Genomic DNA, 22,664 nt, shown 5'->3' with positions numbered 1-22,664 from the left:
AAGCCATGCTTGCCAGGAGGAGGCCGTGTCCTCAGGATTTCCATATCAATATGTTTCTGGATTGGAAGGTCAGTCCCCCTTACCCCCAACACACCAGGCCCCTCCCTTTGGCCTTACCTTTCCACACTACAAGGGACATTTAAGGGAGTTCTGGTTTCTTCCTTGATGGAGCAGGCTTCTTTATCCTCCCCAGGTTCATCCTTTACCCACTGGTGGTTGGGGAAGAATTCCTTGCACTTCCCATTGTGTGGCTCCAGGATTCGTTTGGGTGGTCGGGGAGGAGGGGGGACGTGTTCGGGTGGGGGCTCCAGGTCCTCGTGGGAGAGCTCCTTCCATTGCTCCTGGAGAAAGCAGTACGAGAAAGTCCCATTAGTATCCACACTGGGCTGATGTGTCAGGAAATATGCTCCCCTTTAAGTACGCAGAGGCAAGGAGGTGCTCTCTGCTTCCTGGGTCTACAACATATACTTGGAAGATGAAATCTTTTGAAAATAAAGTCTATTCTCCCTATCAACATTCTCTACATCAGCATGTCAAAGGCAGAAGTTGGATCATGGTGAACATTTCCACAACTTTCTAGCTATTTAGCCATGGAAGAGAGTGGTTTCTTCTGACATCTGGTAGAGTATTTGCACTTTCACAATTGTCTCCTTCTTCAGAGCCCAAAATTCAAAATCAACACACCCGGATGCAAACAGAAGCAATGCTTACCTGCACTGAAGAGTCTCCCATGATGAATTTGGCACCTTCGATCACAGCTAGGTAGGAGAAACGGAGCTGGTCTGCTGTCTGAATCAGTCCCATCCGGAACTTCCTCATTTCTAACAGAACTTTCTTGATATCGACAGAAGAAGGGTCTTTCCTCTTGTCCATCTGAAAGCCAGAGAGGAGACCCAATTCAGCCAGCTCCAACTGCCAAGTACAACGTGATTTTCAACGTTCTGGAGAAGTGCTCCAATTTCCACTCGCGAAAAATCAAAGCGGGGAGGAAGAATTCTAGTAAATGTGAGAAAATGCAGCATAATTGGGACCAACGGAGCACAGAGGAAAGAATAAGAGAAAGGGATGCTTTGGATCTTCCCAGATTCCAATTTCCAATTAGGATCATCCCTCTGAACAAAGCTACTTGGAGTATAGCTACTTGCACAGGAGGAAAACTGTTAAAAATTGAAGATCAATGCTAGTTTACTGCAGAGACAATGACAGAGCAGCTGGGAAGCCACGGGGAGCTGAGACAGGCTTCTTTCTCTTCCCAGGGCCTGCAGGGGCCTCCTTACCAGCAAGAGGCAAGTGTCAGCCAGACAGAAGGTCCCAGACCTGCCGATGCCAGCGCTGCAGTGCACCACGATAGGGCCATGTTCCGTGCTGAGCGATCCCGACTCACGAACTTTAAAAAGAAAGTTCAGGAACGAAGCTGGTGATTCGGGGACTCCAAAGTCAGGCCACGTGGTATAGTGGAAATGTAAGATCTCTCGAGTTTCTTGAGACTTGAAAAAGAAAACACAAAAACAAAAAAAACCCCACTCATGATGATTTTGAGAGACCTGCCTGTACAAAAATCACTACGTCCGAGTAAGTGCAGAGTGTGCCCACCCCCACCCCCCATCTACTTCTAAGAACAGCTTTTACTTCTCAGATTTCCTCCTGTCTGCTCACCCAGTCAAGAAAAACCAAACACTGGGGTGCCTGCCACTGGACCCAAAAGCTCCTCCTGCATCGACTTCCTTTCTTTTAGCATGGAACATTCTCGCCCACATCCCTCCTCCAGTGCCCTATCATCTCTGCTGTCTTCACAGGTACAAGTGATTTCTCTCCACCCCACAAGTCACAATGACGCTATGAGGCCGCCCACAGCAATCCTGTCCTAAAAGCACCGTGAGGTTTCCCATGAAAGAGTAAAAACATTAACTGCATGTGTGTGGCACCAGCTCTTGATAACTCAGGGCTTTACAAGAGTATCTGGAAGTCTCAGAGGACTGTCATTGTAGAGAAAAAAGTAACTCAGTCTCCAAAGACTGGCGGCTGCCATGTGTGGCTCAACACCCAGCTGGCTGACGAGGAGGGTGTCAACAACACTGCGTTCTTTCACTGGACACATCAGGTCACCCAATTCTCGTACTGACCCTTCGAGGCATGTATTCCCATTATTCCCCTTTTCTCAACTAGGAGACTGAGGCTTGGAGGCCAGTCCTCCATTAAGTGAGGAAGCAGGAGTTTAAACCTAAGTTTGCTTGACTTCAGGGCCCATGTTCAGAGCCCGCAGTAGGAACTTCTGAAACGAGGGCTCTGGCTCTTGTCCCCAAGTGTTTTTCCTGCCCGCCTGGTCTGCTCCAGTGTAACAGAAAGCCTTCTTTGGCCTCTGGTGCCATTTCCAGCTCTACTCCTTCCTCTGAACCTATGAAGAGTCCATTCCCAGGGTGGACACCTGGTCTCCAGCAGCAATGATCAAAATGTAGTTCTCACTGGGGGGAGAGCGCTGAAGATTTTCCTACGCTAAGAGCACACAGTAAATGGGAGCCAGTCTTACTACAGAGTAAGCAAGCCCTCCAGCCAGTGAGTGACGGTGTGCGCAGGAAGAAGGCGTGCAGACAGGAATCATGCCGCCTCAAGCATCTGCCTGCTGCATGCTGCCAAGAGCCATGTCAGTCCCTACACGTCACCTAGGAGCAAAATGCTTTGGGCCAGAGGTCTGCTTACCGACAATGTCTCCCTTTACTTAGCAAGATGTCCACAGTGTGTCTACCACGTGCCAGCCACCGTGCCTGGCATGATAAGGTAAAGACGCTGCCCCTGCCCTTCCAGAGCTTCCAGCTTTAGTTGTAACAACCTCCCCAGGCCCAATGTGTTGATAACTTGTGAAAGAGACAAAGATAAACACCAACAAATTAACCTCAGTGAAGAGTACAAGTATGCAACCCTGCACCAGCTCTGACACATGGGTATCCTTCTGCAGATGACAAACATGGCATTGGGATCATTTACAGAGCCACACAAAGCAATGCCATTTTTTTCCTCCTTAGAAAATGGTCTCCTCGTATGGCTCAAAATGAGAGATGCCTTTTCTATTTTTTAAGGAAAGAAAAACTCTTAAAAATAGATTTTAAAAACGGATTAAGAAGAAAACATACCAAATGCAAGTTCCTTCTTTGAATCATTAAAAAGGTGTGGGTTGTCTCCTGTTGACACCCTCCCTCACACCTGCCCACCTCTTTCTTGAGGAATCTGCACTAGACCTGTGCCTGAACAGATACACGTATGGGAAAAGAACTTTTAAGAACAAAGTCTGTTAGAGGAAACAGCCTCCAACATCAAAACCTCCACCCTGCTGCATGTGCTCCGCCATGCAAATAGCACAAACTCCTCTTGCTCCGTCTGAATTCCATTTCCCTCAACAAGCAGGAGAAATTTTCTCAAGAGTTTACCAGAAGTCACTCTTAACGTCAGGCTTGCAAATTTTAAAAAGCATGAAAAAGAACGTCTACTACATAATCCTCCAGGCACATTCCAACACGCTGCCAACAGTATTCCTGAAAATCCTCTGTCAAACCCCTCCATAAATCATAGCCTCAGAGCTCTGTGTGTGTGGCTGCAGCAGGCTCGTAGCTGCAGAGCACTTGCATGGAGGAGACATGCGCTCAGGAACTGCACCGCCGCATTCCGCAGAAGCCACGCGACTTACTTCCCTCTGCTGCATGTTAACCTGTGCTATGTTCTAGATCTTACTTTAGTTAGTAATTCAACAACAGGAGTCATGTGGGCTGGCAAGTAGTCAGCTGAAAACTAACATGTGAACAGAACTCTCAGGGGCAGGCCTCCAGCAAGCTCCCACCCGAGTCAGTACTGCTCCCGCCTTCCCTTCAGCTTGTGGGTGGGTACTGCTCCCTGGGTAACCCCGTTACTTCAACCCCACAGAACCTGCTAATCCTTCCCATAGATTACCTTCTGAAGCCTCACAAAACCCCCATCTGAAAGAAGAGGAAACTGAGACACGGTGAGACATGGTGCCCCTCGCCCAAAGTCTGACAGTTTGATATGGTAGAGCCAGGAATCCATCCCAGGGAGTGGGCCAGAAGGTAGTGGCTGACTGCCATGCCCGAGGACGTCCCCAGGAGCTGCCGTGAGCTCCCACCTGCTGCTGCCAGTACTAGCACAGGGTCCTCAAGTGATGGCTGCTGGTGAATTATTTAGAATCTCCATGGGCAGGGCATTCTGCTTTTTAGCACTGTGTCTTGACCTGTTCCAAGACCATCTTCCAAGGAGAGCCAGCAGCTGGTGTTGTAAGTTCTTCCCATGACAAATAAGCCCAAGACCTCACTTAGGAAACATACAATGATTATATGATCTTGGGAGTCAGCCCTAGAAGGGCCCTTCTTCTCTTGCTTCAAGCTAAAAAGACTCTGGACAACAAAAGAGGCAGTGGCTGCTAAGTAACTTGCAACTACCACTTCAGTCTCACTGCAGCTGCAAAGATAGGAACAGAGAAGTTTTAGGTGAGAAACTCCTTTTTCCCAAGAAACTGTGATGAACCAGTGTTACAGTTTAGGGAGAGAGCTCTGTAGACAAGGAGGGACCTAAGGACCCCCAGGACTCACCACCCCCACACCTAGCTCCCCTGGTCACCTGGTACGTAAGCAGGTAGGCTCTGCTTAGCATAGTGCTAAGATCACATCTTGCTCAGAGTGTACAAACTCAGGAAAGCTGGCATTAGGTAGTATCACAAGTGAAAAAATACCTCAACCAGTGGCCATTGGAAGTGCGGAAGTACATGCCATACTCACTGCAAGGTTCTCCAATTCCAGCTGCCGTACTGTGTAATACGACTTAATATCTTCAGAGATCAAGGTTAATTTCAAATTTGTGTCTTCAAAGATCATTTCTTTTTCTTCTTTTTGTGGCCAGTACTGCGCACATTTTAACTAGGAGAGAAAATGATAAATTACTGTAAGCAATGGACTGTTTTCCTATGAAGGGAGGTATGGAGTACCTTTCATGAGCTTTAGGATAACCCTAAGGAAAACTGGGGGTTTTCTGACCTTGGAGGTCACTGCCAGTGTAACCTACCTGCCCCCTGGGGAGATGGGGGGAGGGCAGTGAAGACCCACAGCTAGTTGGGCAGAGAGGGCTCAGACCTCCAAACACAGCCACCCTCTGGTTCTCCCCATATAGGGAGGTGCTTCAGGAGCCTGGCCCTTCCAGACCATCAATGAGGTGAAGCCAGACTGTATAAAAGCTTTAGTCTCTCACAGACGACTTTGGTAGCCATTTCAAAGATTACCAAGAACCGGATCAGTGCTGTTGGCACAACGCAGACCCCCTACCCTGGGGACAATAACCCAGTCTAGAGGAGACTGGAGCTCTGTGAACAGGTGGTCAAGCCACAAGTTAGACTCCCTCTCCCTGCTCATGCATGTGAGCTCCATCAAATAAATAAATAAATAGAAGTCTTAAAAAAAAAAAAAAAAAGGCCTCTGACAGAGGCGTGCTGGGAGGGATGACTAGGATTTCCTAGGCAGTGACTGCCCAGAAGCCAGTCTCAGGGGGACAGCAGGGGACAGCGTCAAGGGAGGACCAGACTGCGGTGACTCTGGTGCAGGTCCAGGAATCCACGTTGTCACCTGGGCAATGAAGAGCCAGGAGGCTCCTGAGCAGAGTGGAGACCAAATCAGGAAGGCCTACCAGTCCTGCTCTAAGGAAGCTGTATGCTGCCCAAACAACAACAGAAAAAGAAGAAACAAACCAAGAAACACCAGATTGTGATGCCAACAGAGCATCAAAACATCAGAAGACCAACAGGACTTTCTAAAGAGCCTGGACCAGGCCTGTTTGAAACACTTAGCCAGTTTCACCCATGTCACTTCCCTAACACTGATGAAGAGTTGCCAAAGATGAACCCCTGGACAATCCTGCCCCTCAGGACTAGAAAGCATCAGTGACATGGCAAGGTCCCCTGCTTGGCCAAAGGGGGTGGGGCAGCTGAAAGGAGGACTTGAGCAGACATATCAAAGATGAACTTCTTCCCACACTTCAGTAATTAGACCCTTGCAATTCCTGAAGACCCCAGAGGCAGAGAGACTGTGTGACAGGCTCGATGACACATGTGCTGCAGCGTGCACCCAACGCCACGAGCACAGAAGCATAAATGCAGAATGGCCAGGCACTTCCAAGGAAAAGGCCAATACTTTTGGGTCTCACGGGCAGGGAAGAAGAGGCTCTTATATCTCATCTCCACACAGCAAACACTTTTAAAACTCAATATAAAGCCTAATGAATCTGTGATCTGGGTAAAGACCAAGACTCGGGAATTCCACTACTGCACAATTCTGGAGCACAGCGTCAATCAAGCATCATTTATTTTTTTAAAGAGCTCTCAGGCATTTACAGTAACATGCTGTCATTTCCTGTAGAAATTTTTGTTTTAACACAAAATAAAACAAAAAAACAAGCATGAGAGCACTACTTCCTGCTCTTCTATTAAACTGATACTGAAAGAGATTTATTTTATTAGAAAGCAGTCCTTCATGAAGATTCAAATTGTGCCACATCCTCGGTCGGCACCAAATGGCAGCGCCCTTACCACATTGAAGCTGGATGTAAGACAGGCCTTGGGGCCTTCCAAAACAGCTAGGCAGTCTTCAGAAAAATCCATGAACATCACCTGGGGTGACCCCATGATGGATGATTTGGCTTTCCCAAGGAACAACAAACCAGAGAGCTAACCAAGCAGCAAACGGATGAAGCCTGAAGTTCCCACAACACAAATCCAGTCTCATCGTGCACCATAGCAGTGAAATCAAACAGCACCTTTAGCCGGGGTTTTGGGAGAGAGAGGGAAAGGCGACGTTCCTGGTTAAACATCGCCTTATTTACTTCCCCTCCCTAAACAACAACCGCTGCCCTTACACATAGACGCACTCTTCACGGACATGTCTCAACCCAATCTTTGAATCAAACCCACAAGAACTTGGGCGGCTTGGATGAGCCCTGTCTAACACACAATCATTTTCTACACCACTGTTTTCCAGGAAGCACAAGGTCTCAAAAGGTAACAGGCAGGTCTGCGAAAACTAAGGGGCACATCCTACACTAATCAGAGAAGGAAGGAAATCAGAAAACAAATATGCATTGCATGGCAACGCTCTGGGAGCAGGTTCTTACTGCGGGCTGTATGCAGAATTACATCAGCTGAACAAATAAGACACTTCAACTTCTTAGAATTGTCCCCAGTCAGCTGTATTGGGGAAGATAATGTTAGTGCCGAACTGAAATTGTTGATCCCAAGAAACTTTAAGAATCTCAAACCATGGGGATCCCTGGGTGGCTCAGCGGTTTAGCGCCTGCCTTTCGGCCCAGGGTGGGATCCTGGAGTCCAGGGATCAAGTCCCACGTGGGGCTCCCTGCATAGAGCCTGCTTCTCCCTCTGCCTGTCTCTGCCTCTCTCTTTCTCTCTCTGTGTCCCTCATGAATAAATAAATAAAATCTTTAAAAATAAAAAGAATCTCAAACCATGCCAGTGTGCATGCCTGAATGACCCTGAGCAGAAAGAATAGTTACAAAGGAAAACAGAGATCATGTGTCATGTGATCAAAGTAAATAAACTACATGAAAACCAACAAGCCAGGTTTCCTTTTTTTGTTTTTAATGGCCAAGGGGAGAAGTTGTCACAGTGAACAGATGGTCCATTCACAGTCAGCCTTGAATGGCACGTGACCAAGCGCAGGCCTACTGGTCAGCATGCATCTACAGTGCCAGGTTAGCGGCCCCCTGGTCGGGGCCAATGGCAAAGAGGTTTCCCTAAATCTTTAGTAACAAATGAATAAAAAGGAAAATCTACCGTATCCGATGATTTCTGAATAAATAACTCAATTTAAAATTCCCAAGCCCGGGGCAGCCCCGGTGGCTCAGCGGTTTGGTGCCGCCTTCGGTCCAGGGCATGATCCTGGAGACCCGGGATCAAGTTCCATGTCGGGCTCCCTGCATGGAGCCTGCTTCTCCCTCTGCCTGTGTCTCTGCCTCTCTCTCTGTGTGTGTCTCTCATGAATAAATAAATAAAATCTTTAAAAATAAAATAAAATTCCCAAGCCCTCAACACCATCTAGAATGGTGCTTCTCAACAGGGGGAATTTTGCATCCCAGGGGACCCTGGACAATGTCAGGAGAATTTCTGATTGCCGCACGTGGGGTGAGGGTGCCTGTGGCATCTCACGGGTGGAGACCAGGGGCATTGCTACTGGCCTCCAATGCAGAGGAAAGCCCCCGTGAGCAGCACTGAGGCCTGGATGCTATTCGGAGCTGAATACTGGCTGGGGTCCCTGGGTCTCACTTTCCTTTGCGGGGTGTGTGTGCTGTGGGAACCTCAAGTTTGTTTCTTTTATTCAAAATTGCTGACAAGAGTGGTGATGGGTGGGAGCTGGCTTTGCCTTTGTAACTTCACATTTTACTAATCAAGCCACTGAAGCGGAAAACATTAAAAAAAGCCACTTTTGCTGAAAAAAAATTTCTCAGAAACATCATTCCATTTTTTGAACACTCAGGTAAGCTCTTTGGCTGTTATTATCATGCAAACAAATGCTTCAAGAAAAGGGGGTGGCAAAAAGCAAGATTTCAAACTCATGGCATAAGAGGACAGGACAGGAGGCTCGCTGTAACTAAGACTGTCGCTTCACTTCCAGTGGGGGGAGGGGAGGAGCTTTGTGGTGAGTGCTTCCGGTTTCACCACTGACGTTTCCTTTGATGTGTTACTTCTCTGCACTTGTATTTTTACCCTGTAGGGCCATGACTGTGCTTTCTTTGAAGGGGCGGCTTCTCCAGAGCGTTCTCTGGGCGAGCCAGGTCCTGAGGCAGCCAGGCGCAGCCGTGAGAGCAGCGGCCCAGCTGGGCCGGAGCGCACAGTGCCAGCCCTGCCAGGCCTGCGCACACGCGGTTCTGCGTATCTGGCCACTCACTCCTGTTGGTGTCCACAATCCTCAGCCTACCTTCTCCCAGGACCTCCTCCTCTGAGGCTGGAGGGCCCCAAGTGTGCTGGTTATGGTGGGAGAGGAGGGTAAGAGCCAGGGTCGCAGGGGTGTGGTGTCTACTCACTATGTTGATACCACACTGTGCCCTGGACACCACATTGCCTTCCACGGGAGACAGGCCTCTAATAGGCAGTCTGCAGAGTGAGACTGGGGAGAGCATGAGCTGTGGCCGATCTGAGGGAAGCACCTGGAGATACCTGCGAGGGGGTGGGGCTGGGCACAGACTCAGACTGTTAGGCCAGAGAACCTGGCAAGAATCTAAGAACGGAAGTGTGTTCTGCCGGGAGTTTGGGGATGGAGGTGCGAGGCTGGGGTCCAGGTTAACTAGGTCCGTGGCCACATTATGCACATCCCAGGAGGCAACGGGGGCCGCACAAGGGTTTTCAGCTGGGAAGAGGTGTGGTTTCAGCCGGTTTTGAAAGACCGTTCTGGACACCGGGTGTAGGACACGTTGCAATCAAGTGGAGAGGCCACGGCGGGGACCAAGGGACAGATGCACGCGTGCAGGGTGCTGCCCAAACCGTCACACACCTCCAGTCCACATGCTATCCCAGGACAGGTTTTAAGAGTCACAGACAACTCGGAAGAAAAGCTAACACAAATCCTACAGTAAACGCACAAGCACACAAGGTCCATATTAGAGAGGTGGCCAGGGGTCAGGTGGCCGGGCGTCTGACAGGCCAATTCTGAGCCCGGCTGCTCCCGCAGCTCACTCAATGGGAGGCTACTTGTACCAGCTAGGAAAGCAGGGATGAAAAAGAAGGAAGAGAAGCTTGCTTTTCTCAAGGAAGCTCCGCTCACACGGCTCCAGAAAGGAGCAGCAGCAGCACTCCTGGGTGGAGTAAAGCAGAACATGCACAGGCACTCTGGTGAGAGACCAACTGATGGGGGAAGGAGTCAAGGGCAATTGGGCTTTTCCCTCTCTTTTTAAATCATTTACTCTCTTGACTTGTTAATAAACATGTATTTATATTGCTTCTGTAAATTTTTCTAATAAAAAAGATACCGCGTTAGGAGAAATACAAAGGCAGCGTAAAGAAAGAAACTCTCACAGACAGGTACACATAGGACAGTGAGGTAAGCAGTAGATGAATCCATGACTTACCGATCCTTTCTCCATCACTCTGTTGAGCATGACAACGCCCCTGCTTTTCTGCTCCCACACCATCTCCCAAAAGTGACCACATGTGTTAGGCAAAGGGCCCTGCAAATACACAATCCACAAAGTGTTTAACATTTTACACACTGACACGCTCCAATGCGAGCACACCACTGGCGGTTTAGCAGACAACAGCGCCCCGAGGCAGAGTGGTGGCTGGGGTTGGGACAGGGACCGCCCTCCCTGCCTAGTGGTCAATAACCGCAATTCTATTTTCTGCCACGCGGTGAAAGGTTATTTCTGCTTCTCAGGGCTGCTTCGGGGCTGACCAGCAGAGGAGAGAAAAGGCTGAGTCTGCTTTCTGGTTTGAGTTGACTGGTGGAGGGGCTCCACTGAGGTCCTTCGTGAGGCTGAGGCTGGGTGGAATATGGAGTGAAGCCAGTGGGTATAGGCAAGAGGCAGTATGGAAAAGCAACCATTAGCGACACTTCTGATGGCTCGAGTCTAGGCTTTAATCACTTATCATCTGTGTGACCTTGGACAAGTGACTCCACATCTCCATGCCTCAGTTTCTCCACCCATCACACTCAGCTAATCAATCCTTATTTACAGGGTTGTGAAAGTTTATATGTTCATACATATAAAGGCCTTACCACAGCACCTGGAACACAGTCAACAACCAGTAAAATGTTAACTGCTATCACTACTAATTATTACTATTACTAATGACGGACCTGATAATGGCCTGCCTTTATCCTTAGAACAAGGAACGTAAGAGATGTAGACACAAATGATCACTCGGTGGTCCAAGGGGGTCCAGTGTGGGGCTGGGACACAGTGGGGTGTTTGCCAACCCGGGAATGGGCACAGATGTTTGCTGGATACAAGAGTACAAATGCCTCCAGTTTGTGGCAAATGTTAGCACTGTCTGGAAGGGACATCACTTCTTACCTCCATGACAGAGCCTGTCACCTATGCCAGCACCACATCTAGAATGGCTTCCAGTCTCATCTGTTCTCATCCAAATTCTCCTGATTCTCTGCATCCTTTCCCTTCAAGTCCCACTACACCTTCCTTACCTGACCACATGAGCCCTCAGTGCCACTCACTCTCTTGAACTCAGCTGCCTCCGGCTGCCTAAACAGGACACATACGTGCTCCAGAGGGAGCCTCCGACACCAGCAGTCAGATGCATAACCCTTTCCGGTCAATTAATGGAAAAATGGCTCCTAGAAGACAGGAGTCCTGGGGCCTCTGGGCAGGCCACCATACTTTTCATCCTGCAGTCTGGGCACAAGGACCAGGTCTCACAGCTGTGGCTCTCACCCGTTACCAGCCTGTCATTGTCCCTACTTTCCATCACCCTAGTTTTGGATGGGGTTCAGAGATTAAAAATCATGTAAGATCTGAAAGGAGACACACCGGACTTAGCCAACACTTCATTGTGGAGGTGACAGAGGGCACCTTTGACATTATTCTCTACACTTCCATACCACTGCCTTTAAAAAAAAGGGGGGGGGGTACTATAAACTGGTGCTATTTGCACAATGAACAATATTGTAAATTTACACAATGGGCAGGGTTTCCTTGGTTTTGTGGCTCGGAAAACGTGTACCTCCAACTGTCTAGAGGTGCAACTCTGGGGTCAGGCTACTTCAATTCTTTTTATAAATCCCAGGGCAAAGGGTGACCATGCAGGCAGATAGATTTATCCATGTTACCAACCTGACAAAAAAGAGACCATCAGATGTGCCAAGTAATTGCTAGGGTATGGGGGTGGGGAAGAGGGTGGTATAACAGTTTCCATGGTGATATCTTAGTGCTCCATTTGACTTTAAACCCCTATCTATCTTTGCGCTGGACTTCCTAACTCCACACCAAAGCTGAATGGCTAAAATCAGGAAGTAAGAAACCTGACTTCTTCTAAAAAGAGAAGTTGCCAAGAAGCCACCTTTCCCTCAACCTCTTCTTGCCAGCCTGCCACTACCAGGATTTCCCTCCTTCCTCCTTCTCACTCTACCACAACCACCCTGGAGATGCTGGGAAGATCATAGGCTGAGGCCTGGTAAAAGGCCTGCCCCTGACACATAGATCAAGAACTTCCTCAATGGTCCCAGGACTGAACACAGCATAGCTGATGTCCCATACACTGGGAGGCACTTGGGCTGATATTTCTCATGGACAGAGCAGAAACGGGACAGGACAAGACGGGGCAGGAAAGAAGAGTCATGGGCAGTATGCCCTGATCTGACTCCCCGCTCCAAGGCAGCCTTTGCTCATGCACTTTTCTAGCTTTGCTGTCATTTTAATCCCCCAGTATTAAACAGATGTACAATGTTCAAAATCACCTTATACCCTAAGGCCATACAGAACACTGATAAATGGATATGGAATGAGAAGGCAAAAGCTATGACTAAAAAGTTAGAGTGACTTACAGGTAACAGACTAAGACTTGAGAAAATGAATTAAAAAGGAACTTCTCTATCCTCTTTCCCAGATACCCATGGTCTTGGGGTCATATGCCAGTAAGTGTTTCTATAAGAAGGTTAAATATTAAATCACTCTTATGATTTTTTTTTCCATAAGGATACCAAAAGCCAGTGGGAATTTTAAATGATTTTCCATGCTTGTCCACATAATCTAAGGATGCTTTTTTTCTGAGCCAAAGAATGAGGACCAAGCTGAGGAATTCTAAGTGGACACCCGGACAAAGATTACGGGTCTACCGCTAACCCTCTTTGATTTCTGTGAGCAGCACTCGATACTCTGAAGTTGAGTTAGGAAACCAACACAGGAACGGGCCCTTCTCTTGCCACAGCTCTGCTGCCTCTGTCAGTGGACCACAGGCAATTCTGGCATTTCATGCTGTTTTCTGTAAGCCCAGCAGCAGTATACTTACCAGAAAAGACGCATGTTACAACCAAACTGAATCTCTGAAGGAAGATTTTTCCTTCCTCGTTGTTCTTTTGGATTGTGGAAAACCTGACCTTCTAAAAGATGTAGCAGGTTTTATTTGAAGTATAGATGACAGCACTCTAAAATTCTTAAGTTGACATCAAGTAAGGGCAAAAAGCCACTAAAAAAATTTTGGACAATTCATTTACCTGGGTAAGAATGTAACTCCTTTGGGCTTCTTCCATCTTTATCAAACTGGCGTTGATGTAGTCATTATCTTCTTGATGTAGTTTAATCCGACTATGGTCAACTGAAAGGCAAGTCAGAACTCGGAGGTTAGTCCTGGATGACCAAAGTGTCCACACAGGCAGTGCACCCCATGGGGAAAGCAAAAAAGGTGAGTCGGTGGCATTAAGGGCGTTTACATGTTTAATTGAGATTAGTCATCAATATAAGGATGACTTAGTATTTTCAGAAAAGTTTCTGGAAGTGTTTGAAACTTTTGCTAAATAGCAACAGAGACAAATTACACTAAAACATGGGTTCTTTCCTAACTGGATAAGCTGTTTTTAGGTGCCACACTTATCACTGCCCCATAACTCAGGAGGCTGTGAGGAGGGGTTGTCAAGGGATCTGTTTTCAGATACCTAGTATATACTTTCATATAGTAAAAAAATACAGTGGCTTCAATCTTTAAAAGGGGGGGAAAATACACCAAAAATTTCACCCAGTCCTTAAAGCTCTAGTTGGTACAACGAACCACCATTGGTAGGATTTATGATCATCTCTCCATCTAACCTATGTCTAATGATTTGATGATGAAATGACCTAAGTAGATAGTGGTGTGGAAAGGGATACCTTGAATTCCTTTATGTCAGTTTTTTGGTTTCTTTTTAAGTTTTGAGTGTAAAACACTTAAATGATTCTATGAATTAAATTCAACTAGAATTGAATTCTAATATTTCGAATTCAGAAACTGTCATGATATAAGACATTTAAAAGATACTTAACTGGAAAAAATTAACTCTGAATCCAAAATACTGGAAGTACACTAAACGTAACTTTCAGAAGTTTTAAAAATATAACTCTCATTTGGAAGGTCTGCACCAGGTTACTGAAAAGCATAGCCACTTTTTTTTTTTCTTTTCACCATGACTTGGTCACAAAAGCAGTGGTTCCCTGGGGGCCACTTTCCTTACTCTGCTCATGTAGCAAACAAGAACAGGTGGGTATTTTTATTTCTGGTACAATGCAAGGAATGATGAACCCAGGTGACCATTCATAAATACTATCTTCTCTTCTTGAGCCCAATGGGAAAGAAGTTAAGGGGGACACATGGTTTGGGGCCTTTTGTTCTAAAGGATTCCAAGGAAATGTTTTTAAAAATTCGTCACCATTTGGAATAATGTTTCTCATCTCAGAGGATTAATACAAATTCAAATACTTGGGTAATATTTAAGTAGTAGACATTAAAGATCTCAAAAAAGATGATGAGACCATATAACCCGTTGATGGGTTACATGAATGGGTTCAAACAGCACCTGAACAGGGTTCAAGATGGGTGACCTTGGACAAGCAATTCTGAGCCCTGGGCTTCTCATTTGCCAAATGGAAGACAGACAACAAAATCACTTTCTACCTTCAATCATTCTCCCCATGTTCCCTGTGACCCTAAGAGCAAATTCTCTGTTGCTGGACAGTGGAGTTGGGGGAAAACAAGAGAAACAGAAGTGAGATTAGGGGTGAAAAAGTTTGGGAACTGTTTCCTGGAAGAGTATTTTAAATGCTTTATTTCCTCTGGAAAACTGGCTCATAAAAACATTTAGATGAGCACTGATGAAAACTGTAGAAAAGGATGTATTAAGACATTACTGACTAGTGCAGAGGAAGGATGGCAAGGGGGTCTCTCCTGGCTCTGCATGAAAGATGCCAACAGTGACTGTTCATTGAAGCTCAGAGTAGCTGGCCAGGACCTCACAACAGAATCACCTGAGGAAAGCTTTGTTTTATTGATAAAACCTACCAGGTGCCACAACCTAGACATGCTAAATCAAGTGTGCTGGGGTGCAATAATGTGCCACTTGATGGCCTAGCACTACACTTCAGATGTGTCTGGTGTACGCCTTTAGTTAACAGCCACTGTTGGTTAATCTCAACCACAGTGAATATTTATGAGCAAGATACTAAGCTAAGTGGCTTATGTTATTTTATTTCATCTTCACACAATCCTGAGATCTGCATGGCGACTCTCCTGCGGACAGCACCAAATGCTAGCACCCGCAGGAGTGGTGTGACTTAGGCATGCAGGAAGGGCCTGCGCAAGGGAGAACTGATGGAGACTTCTATGTTCCTGGCAGATGGAAGGCACTGCCACGGGAGATGCTGGCAGCTACAGTCCTCTCTGATGGACAGGGTCTAACATCCTGGGAGGTGATTTTTATTTTTTTAAAAGATTTTATTTATTTATTCATGGACACAGAGAGAGAGAGAGGCAGAGACACAGGCAGAGGAAGAAGCAGGCTCCATGCAGAAAGCCTGACGTGGGATTCAATCCCAGGTCTCCAGGATCACGCCCTGGGCTGAAGGCAGCATTAAACCGCTGAGCCACCCGGGCTGCCCCCTGGGAGGGGATTTAAAAGGTCCTCCGTGGCCTCGGTTCTCCATGGCCTAGAGGAGATGGCAAAGTTCATGCTCTTTACTTGGCTCCAGTTTTTCTTGCTTTACATAAATTCTAACATGTTTAGTTCTTGACTTTTGAGATTTCAGCAGATTCAGAGCCAATTACTCAAAAGGCAGAGGAGGCGGTCAGAGGCCAGAAGGCACAGTGAAAGATAACGGCAAGAAACAGCTAGAAGAATGAGGATGGCAGTGGAGGGTAGGGTGGGTGGGGGTGGAACAAGCAGAGCTGTCTTTAGTGTGTGTGTGTGGGGGGACACCACTCCTACTCTTTAATGGCTGTGCAGGGCATCATTACAGTTCAATACGATGCTCAGGGTCTAATAATACTGTTGCTGAGTCATCCAGAAAAGGTTATATTATGCCTACTATACTCTGCTTCAGCTGGTAGGAAAATGATTCATCATAAAAATAGTCAAAACTAAAAAAAGTGCTTTGAACTTAGCTGAATTTTCCAGAAACTGAAACCTCATTCCTTCTACAATCATGGAAAAAACGAACCATTCCTCTCCGTCTCTGATGCCTTTATTATAGGAAACCACCAAGTCATAAACCTGTACTGCTATCGATTTATTAGTAAAGCCCACGGGCTCAAGGGGTGCTGGCGGAGAAGGCTGCGGCTGAGCACCCGACAGAAACAGTGAGACTGGTAACGGTGATGTGAATACTTACAGGGACTGACATCTCTGTACCTGTTTCGGTTTTTGTTCTTAGGGAGCTTGGCCACTCTACACGGAAAGTCACTGGCTTCATGTCGGATGTCCTACCAAAAAAAAAAAAAAAAAAAAAAAAAAAGGATAAAGAGTTCTCTTTTGAACTCTCTGGCACCAGGAATCCATCCAGACATTTAAGTATGCACCATGGACTATATTGCAGGCACTGAGAAGACTTGGGACAGAAACACACATCAAACAGAGCGAGGCAGTGTGGGGAATCCAAGGTGATAACTCAGAGGCATGTGCAAGGTCATGAAGGGAAACCAGATGATGAACCACCACATGCCTGCAGTGGAAGGAAGGCATGGGGCTGAAACTGGGAGATGGAAAGGGGTGGGGGGCTCTTCCGGGAATACCCAGCACAGCAAAGGCAGGACAGTGAGTGGGCTGCCAGGAGCAAAGACAGGCAGCTGGAGCACACAGGTGGGCAGGCAAGATCTCGGAGAGCCTTGAACATCACGCCTGGGAGCTCCATCTGTAACCCTGGACAAAGCTACAGTTATTGAGAGCAGATAAAATGCTCTTTTATGCCAAGAATTACTCAGCTGCTTTCCAAGGAGATGGTAGACGAATCCCATTACACCAAACTGTCAGAAAGAGGAAGCACCTGGGAACAGAAGACCCAAACTATGCCTCCTGCTAGACTGATCGCATGCATCTAATTTTGCTCTTCTAAAACCCCATGATAATCCCATTTAAAAATATTTTCTTTCTAATTTTCTAATTATTAAAAGATAAATCCATACAACAATGTAAATATATGTACTGCCACTAAGCTATATATCTAAAAATGATTACAATAGTAAACTTTGGTATTTTTTAAACTACATTTAAAAGAAAAAGACAAACTCACAGGAGAGGGCAGAACAGGAGAAGACAGCAGCAACAGAAATTTTGGAAGCTGGAAATCTTATTAGTAGTTGGCAGGTTTGAGAAGGCTCAATTACAAGCCAACAGTGGGGAAAGCTGAGAACCATCTGATTTCCACCATAGAATTCTACGGAGGCTCAGGAAGTACTGTTTTTGGAGGGAACAGTGGGATTCATTGCAAGGGGCAGGGCTGGAACTATCTGTGAAGAAACAGGTCTCCCCATCGCCCCCCCCCCCCCCTTCCATGCTGCTGGGTGCTGCTAGGTGACTGCCACCCCACACCACAGAACTCTGGACAATGTAAATCAGGAGGAGAGTGCTTTCTGTGTGATCTGAGCAGATAAGAGGAAAGCCCAGAAACACACATCAGGGTGTGCAAGGAACAGCCTAGCTAGTGCTGTTGAGCTGATGAGCCCCTTCCACCTTCTCAGAGCTTTCAATCTGCCTTGTGAGCCCCAACTCTTCATCACATATGGACAACCACTGATGCTAAGATGTGAGAAGAAACCCTCTAATTTTTTTTTTTTTGAAAGCCTCTAATTTATAAAAAGATTTACAAGAAAAACAAAATAGGACTAAAGCTCCTTGGAAGAAATAAACTACAGAGAAAAGAAAGTCTTAAAAAATATATCATTAATATACTCAGATAAGAAAAGATACTGTATCCATGAATTAAGAACAAGATGTTAGGTAAAGGTAGAAGAAATCCTCCCAGAAAGTAAAGCACTTCCATCCCCAAAAAGCCACAATAGAAAATTAGGCAAAAAAAAAAAAAAAAAAAAGGGAAAGAAAACATTAAAAAAAAAAAAATTAAGAAAATCTTCCAGACCCATCAAATGCTCATCCTAATGATAAAAACAGACCTATACTAAGGCATATTGGTATGTGATTCCAGAATCCTTCAAAGAAAATATTCTGGGGGCACCTGGGTGGCTCAGTTGGTTGAGTGCTAGGCTTCTTGGTTTTGGTTCAGGTCATGATCTCAGGGTCCTGGGACTGAACCCTTCATTGGGCTCCATGCTCAGCAAGGAGTCTGTTAAAGATTTTCTCTTTCTCTCTGCCCCTCCCTACCATGCACTCTTGCTCTCTAAAATAAATAAATCTTTTTAAAAAAGAAAAGAAAGAAAAAAATCCTTTAAGTTCCTAGAAAGAATATAGTTCACATTCAAAGGATAAGGTCATTAAAATGGCCTCAGACTCTGTGAGAACATTGAAAGGTAGACAGCAATGGAGCAATGCTTTTAGAACCTGAAGCAAAATGATCTCCAACCTAGAATTCTATATCCAACCCAATTATCAGCAAGTGAGAAGGGGCAATGAATTAACACTGCAGAGAGGCAAGAACTCAACACTTTACCATACCTAAATTCCCATCCTCAGCAATCCACTGAGCCTGTCTTCTACCCAAGGGAAGAAATAAACCAAGAAAGAGAAAAATATAAGCTATAGTAAGGAAAAAAACATCTGACACAAGACCAAAGGAAACTTCCACTCAAACTGTGGAGGGAGGAGCTCCCAGATGCCCAGATCTAGGAGCAAGCAGGCCAGACTGGAGCAGTATGACTCAAGAGACAGATGTGCCAGTGACATGCCTTTGTCCACCATACCCACTGTGACTGAAAGAAACCACCAGAAGGAAATGAGAAGACCTGAAATCCCAGAAATGGGGAATCCAATCAAGAAAAATAGAGGAAGTTTCAAGGATGAAAGCTGCCTCTGCCAGGCCTACAGACCAAGCAAGCCAGAAAAAAGGAGAAGAGAGGTCTTTAGAACAGACGATGCCTCTAAAACAAAAACTGAAACCGAGAAATCACCTGAAATTGCTCCAATACAGCAGCCATTACCCATATGCAGCTACTGAGAGCACATGAGAGGTGGCCAGTCTGAAAAGAGTGTAGAACTGCCCATCAGATTCTGATTACAGTACTAAAAAAGCAAAGTAAAATATCTCAAACATTTTCAGTAATGTTTCAGTAATGTTTCAGTAATGCTGAAATAATATTTTGAACATATTGGAGTGAATACACTACTATTAATCTCATCTGCTTCTTTTTACCTTTTTTCCTGTGGCCGCTAGGAAAGGTGAAAGTAGGCAGGGTGCACTGTATTCCTACTGGCCAGTGCTGACTGACCTTGTGGAAACCTGTCTGAGAGGCTCTAGGAGGTATGAGATGAGGTAGCAACAGGCAGAAAGAAGCCTTTGCAAATCAAAGTATACAAGGCGATTATTAACTATGGGAAAACTTTAAAAAGGAAACTATGGTAGGACTCCCATCTGTGACTATGTGCACAGGGAAACAATGTAAATGGTGGATATTGTTTTAACCAAAAGGTGTAACAGACTGGGAGAACAGGGAAAATGCAAGCAAAGGAAGGCTGTTCAAGAAAATGAAATCCTCCACCCGTGTAAAGGTTCAAATTAATAATCAGAAAATAAACATTCTCCTTAGAAATATAGAGATCTGTACAAGCAAGAATCAGCAGCTCAAAGAGTTGAAAATGGCTATGGCCAGAGAGGCTGTGGCAAAAGTCTGAGGTGTGGAGAGCACAGCCTCTGGCTTGTATCATCAAACTATCACAGTCCTCTTTCACTTCTCAAACCATGTGCAGATTCGACGTGAATTTTTTAGAATTGCCACATTCTGCTAGTCTAATTACTTAAAAATGGCAAAACAGTAGGGAGGTCTTTTGGACTAACACTAGAGATGAGCTAATAATTTAAAAGCATGTTTACCCAGGGGCACCTGTAGCTCAGTTGGTTAAGCGTCTGCCTTTGGCTCAGGTCATGATTCCAGGGTCCTGGGATTGAGTCCCGCCCCGGGCTCCCAGCTCTGGGGGAGCCTGCTTCTCCCTCTCCCTCTGCCACTCCTCTGCTTGTGCTCTCTCTCTTTCTCTGTTGAATAAATAAATAAAATCCTTAAGAAAAAAGAAAAAAAAAAAAGCCCTTAAGTAAAACAAAAGCATGCTTATAAACTGATCTAAGCAAAAAAAAAAAAAAAAAAAAAAAAATCCAGCATAACACACTCATCACATCATCTGTGATGAGATTAAGCTTTCAGGGAAATGTTATACAACACAGAAAAATAACTTGAAGGAATAAAATCTAAGTCTTCTATTTGATTGAAAGCACTTAGCAACAAGTACGAATTCTGCCTTGGGAGGTAAAACAGTCTGGTCAATCCAGCTGGTGTGACTGAATAGAGACCGAAGAAATCATTGATATGGTTAAACCACTGAACCAACAAATATTCACTCTGGGGAAATAAGGTCCAAAGTATCAGTAACTGTGGGCAATTGACTTTATTCAGCCAAAGGATTATATTAATATGTACTTTATTTGTTGTGCTCCTGGCCCCCGCCAAAAAGAGAAAGGGAAAGAAAATAAAATTTGGAGATGTCTGTTAGTAAAGATAATGAGGAAAAAGTGGTATTCACAAAATACTTTTTAAAAATTGATTTTTAAACTAAGCTAAACTCAGTAAAATGCACAGGCTCTAAAGTGCAATAAGCTTTTCTAACCAACTTTAACCTACAAGTAATAAACTATACATTTAAATGTTTCTCTACATTACAGTAGCAGGGGGAAATATAGGCATGCTCTGAATACAAGTATTTTTATTTCATTTAGTAAAATAAAGTGCCAGGTTTACAGTCTTGAACTGGAGGAGTGATACAGTACCTTTAAAGTTAAAGGAAACTAACATACTAACAGTAGTTTGGAAGTAAAATGTACTAGATCAAAAACCTTTACAGAATTACAGCAAAACAAAACAAAATCTCTACATGATGAGACTGTAACAAAGGTAAGCTAACTTTCCAAAAGCTGTAGAAAAAGCAGATTACTGACTAATGAGCAAGTTTAAGGAGACTTCTATCACCAGCATAAAATATCCCTAGATCATTTATTTTATTTTATTTTTAATTCATGAAAGACCGAGAGAAAGAGAGAGAGAGGCAGAGACACAGGCAGAGGGAGAAGCAGGCTCCATGCAGGGAGCCTGACGTGGGACTCGATCCCGGGGTCTCCAGGATCACACCCTGGGCTGAAGGCGGTGCTAAACCCCTGAGCCACCCAGGCTGCCCCCCTAGATCATTTATTATGCCAATCAAGATGAAATAATCTAACAGGTGTGTAGAATTTCCATGCAGAGAAAGTAAAACAAATAATAATAAATAAAATAAAATAGCCTTAAAGGTAATGATGAGAAGATGAATGCAGGGTAAATCTGGGAGCCAAGACAAAAAGGAAATGATGAACTTGCCATGATACAAGTTCCCAAAAGCATCCCTTAAAGAGACACCAACATGCCCAGATCAAAGTGTACCTCAGCATTTTGTGGATAGAATCTCATTAAATGAAAAATTATACTGGTAAGAAATGAAATATACCAAGGTGCAATAGATTTTTTTTTTTTTTACCTACCTGGTCCTTCTCTTAGCCAGTTCTTTACTGGCTTTTTAAGAGCCTACTTCCTATTTTTGTGTGTGTGTAGATTTCAGAAATGTGACAGAATAAAAGCACGTGGACTAGATGTCTTAGTGCTAAAGTGATAATGTGCTACTGAAAGGGGCTCAGTTTGATCAAAGCTTACAAGTAAATGACTGAAATTATAGTGTATCATATTATATGGCACTGGCCACTCAAATGAGCTGAATTATCTCTAGAGCGAACTATTGTTATGAGAGAAAAAATTACAGTTTTCTAAAATTATGACTTAACTGGGCTGGAAAGTTGTGCTACCAATGCTTGATAAATCATAAATAAAACATCTGAACTGGTAATTTTGAAAGAGGCAAGGAAGCAAATAGGACTTAAATAACATTACAGGTAATAACACTACCTAAATAATTTCTAAAGCTGGTTCTTGATTCCCATCCTGCCCCACCTTTTTTTTTTTTTAAGGATTTCATTTATTTATTTGAGAAAGAGAGAAACTGAGTGAGAGAGTGCAAGGATGCATACACTCTTGAGCTAGGCTAGGGGCAGAGGGAGAGGGAGAGAAAGAGACTCACTACTGAGCGCAGGGCCCACGGGGCTTCATCTCAAGACCCTGAGACCTGGACCTCAGCCAAAATGAAGAGTAGAATGCTTAACCACCCCTATCCTGCTCCACTCATTTAAAAAGGTAACAGTTAACTCTTCCCAGTGAATACAAAGGGGTATCATACTTAGAAAAAGCTCCGGTACCAGAATGAATTAGGGCCCAGAGTGAATTCATTTCTGTACACATTCAGGAAAACTCATTATCCATTATTCAAATACCTTCCAAATCCAAGTAGGCAAAGTAAAACTTGGGTCTGGGGTTCCCAGTAAAAACTGGGTGGGAAAAAAACTTATTTTTTATTTGAGATTTCTATTTTTTTGTTTGTTTGTTTTAAACACGCACAGGCATA

At 45.0% G+C, this 22,664-nt stretch overlaps 1 protein-coding gene across 6 annotated transcripts in view; it reads right to left on the bottom strand.

Moving 5' to 3' along the window:
* Positions 1 to 22,664, bottom strand: part of PTPN1 (protein tyrosine phosphatase non-receptor type 1) — an 80,262-nt gene that overhangs the window by 18,921 nt on the left and 38,677 nt on the right. For 3 of the 6 annotated variants that reach the window (XR_012018693.1, XM_072801422.1, XM_072801426.1), the window contains exons 2-8: positions 16,357 to 16,447; positions 13,218 to 13,318; positions 10,120 to 10,218; positions 4,779 to 4,916; positions 1,278 to 1,487; positions 712 to 873; positions 118 to 341 (exon numbers count right to left, since the gene is read on the bottom strand). Coding sequence is in view for 5 of the 6 variants with exons in the window: in XM_072801422.1 (XP_072657523.1) it covers positions 118 to 341; positions 712 to 873; positions 1,278 to 1,487; positions 4,779 to 4,916; positions 10,120 to 10,218; positions 13,218 to 13,318; positions 16,357 to 16,447 (1,025 nt within the window). In the remaining variant the exon portion in view is untranslated. The remainder of the gene's footprint in view (positions 1 to 117; positions 342 to 711; positions 874 to 1,277; positions 1,488 to 4,778; positions 4,917 to 10,119; positions 10,219 to 13,217; positions 13,319 to 16,356; positions 16,448 to 22,664) is intronic. The other 3 variants (XM_072801423.1, XM_072801424.1, XM_072801425.1) reach the window with 2 other exon arrangements.

Source organism: Canis lupus, chromosome 26 (assembly GCF_048164855.1).
Source record: "Canis lupus baileyi chromosome 26, mCanLup2.hap1, whole genome shotgun sequence".
Classification (NCBI taxonomy): Eukaryota; Metazoa; Chordata; class Mammalia; order Carnivora; family Canidae; genus Canis; species Canis lupus.
This window is presented reverse-complemented; position numbering and strand designations above follow the sequence as displayed.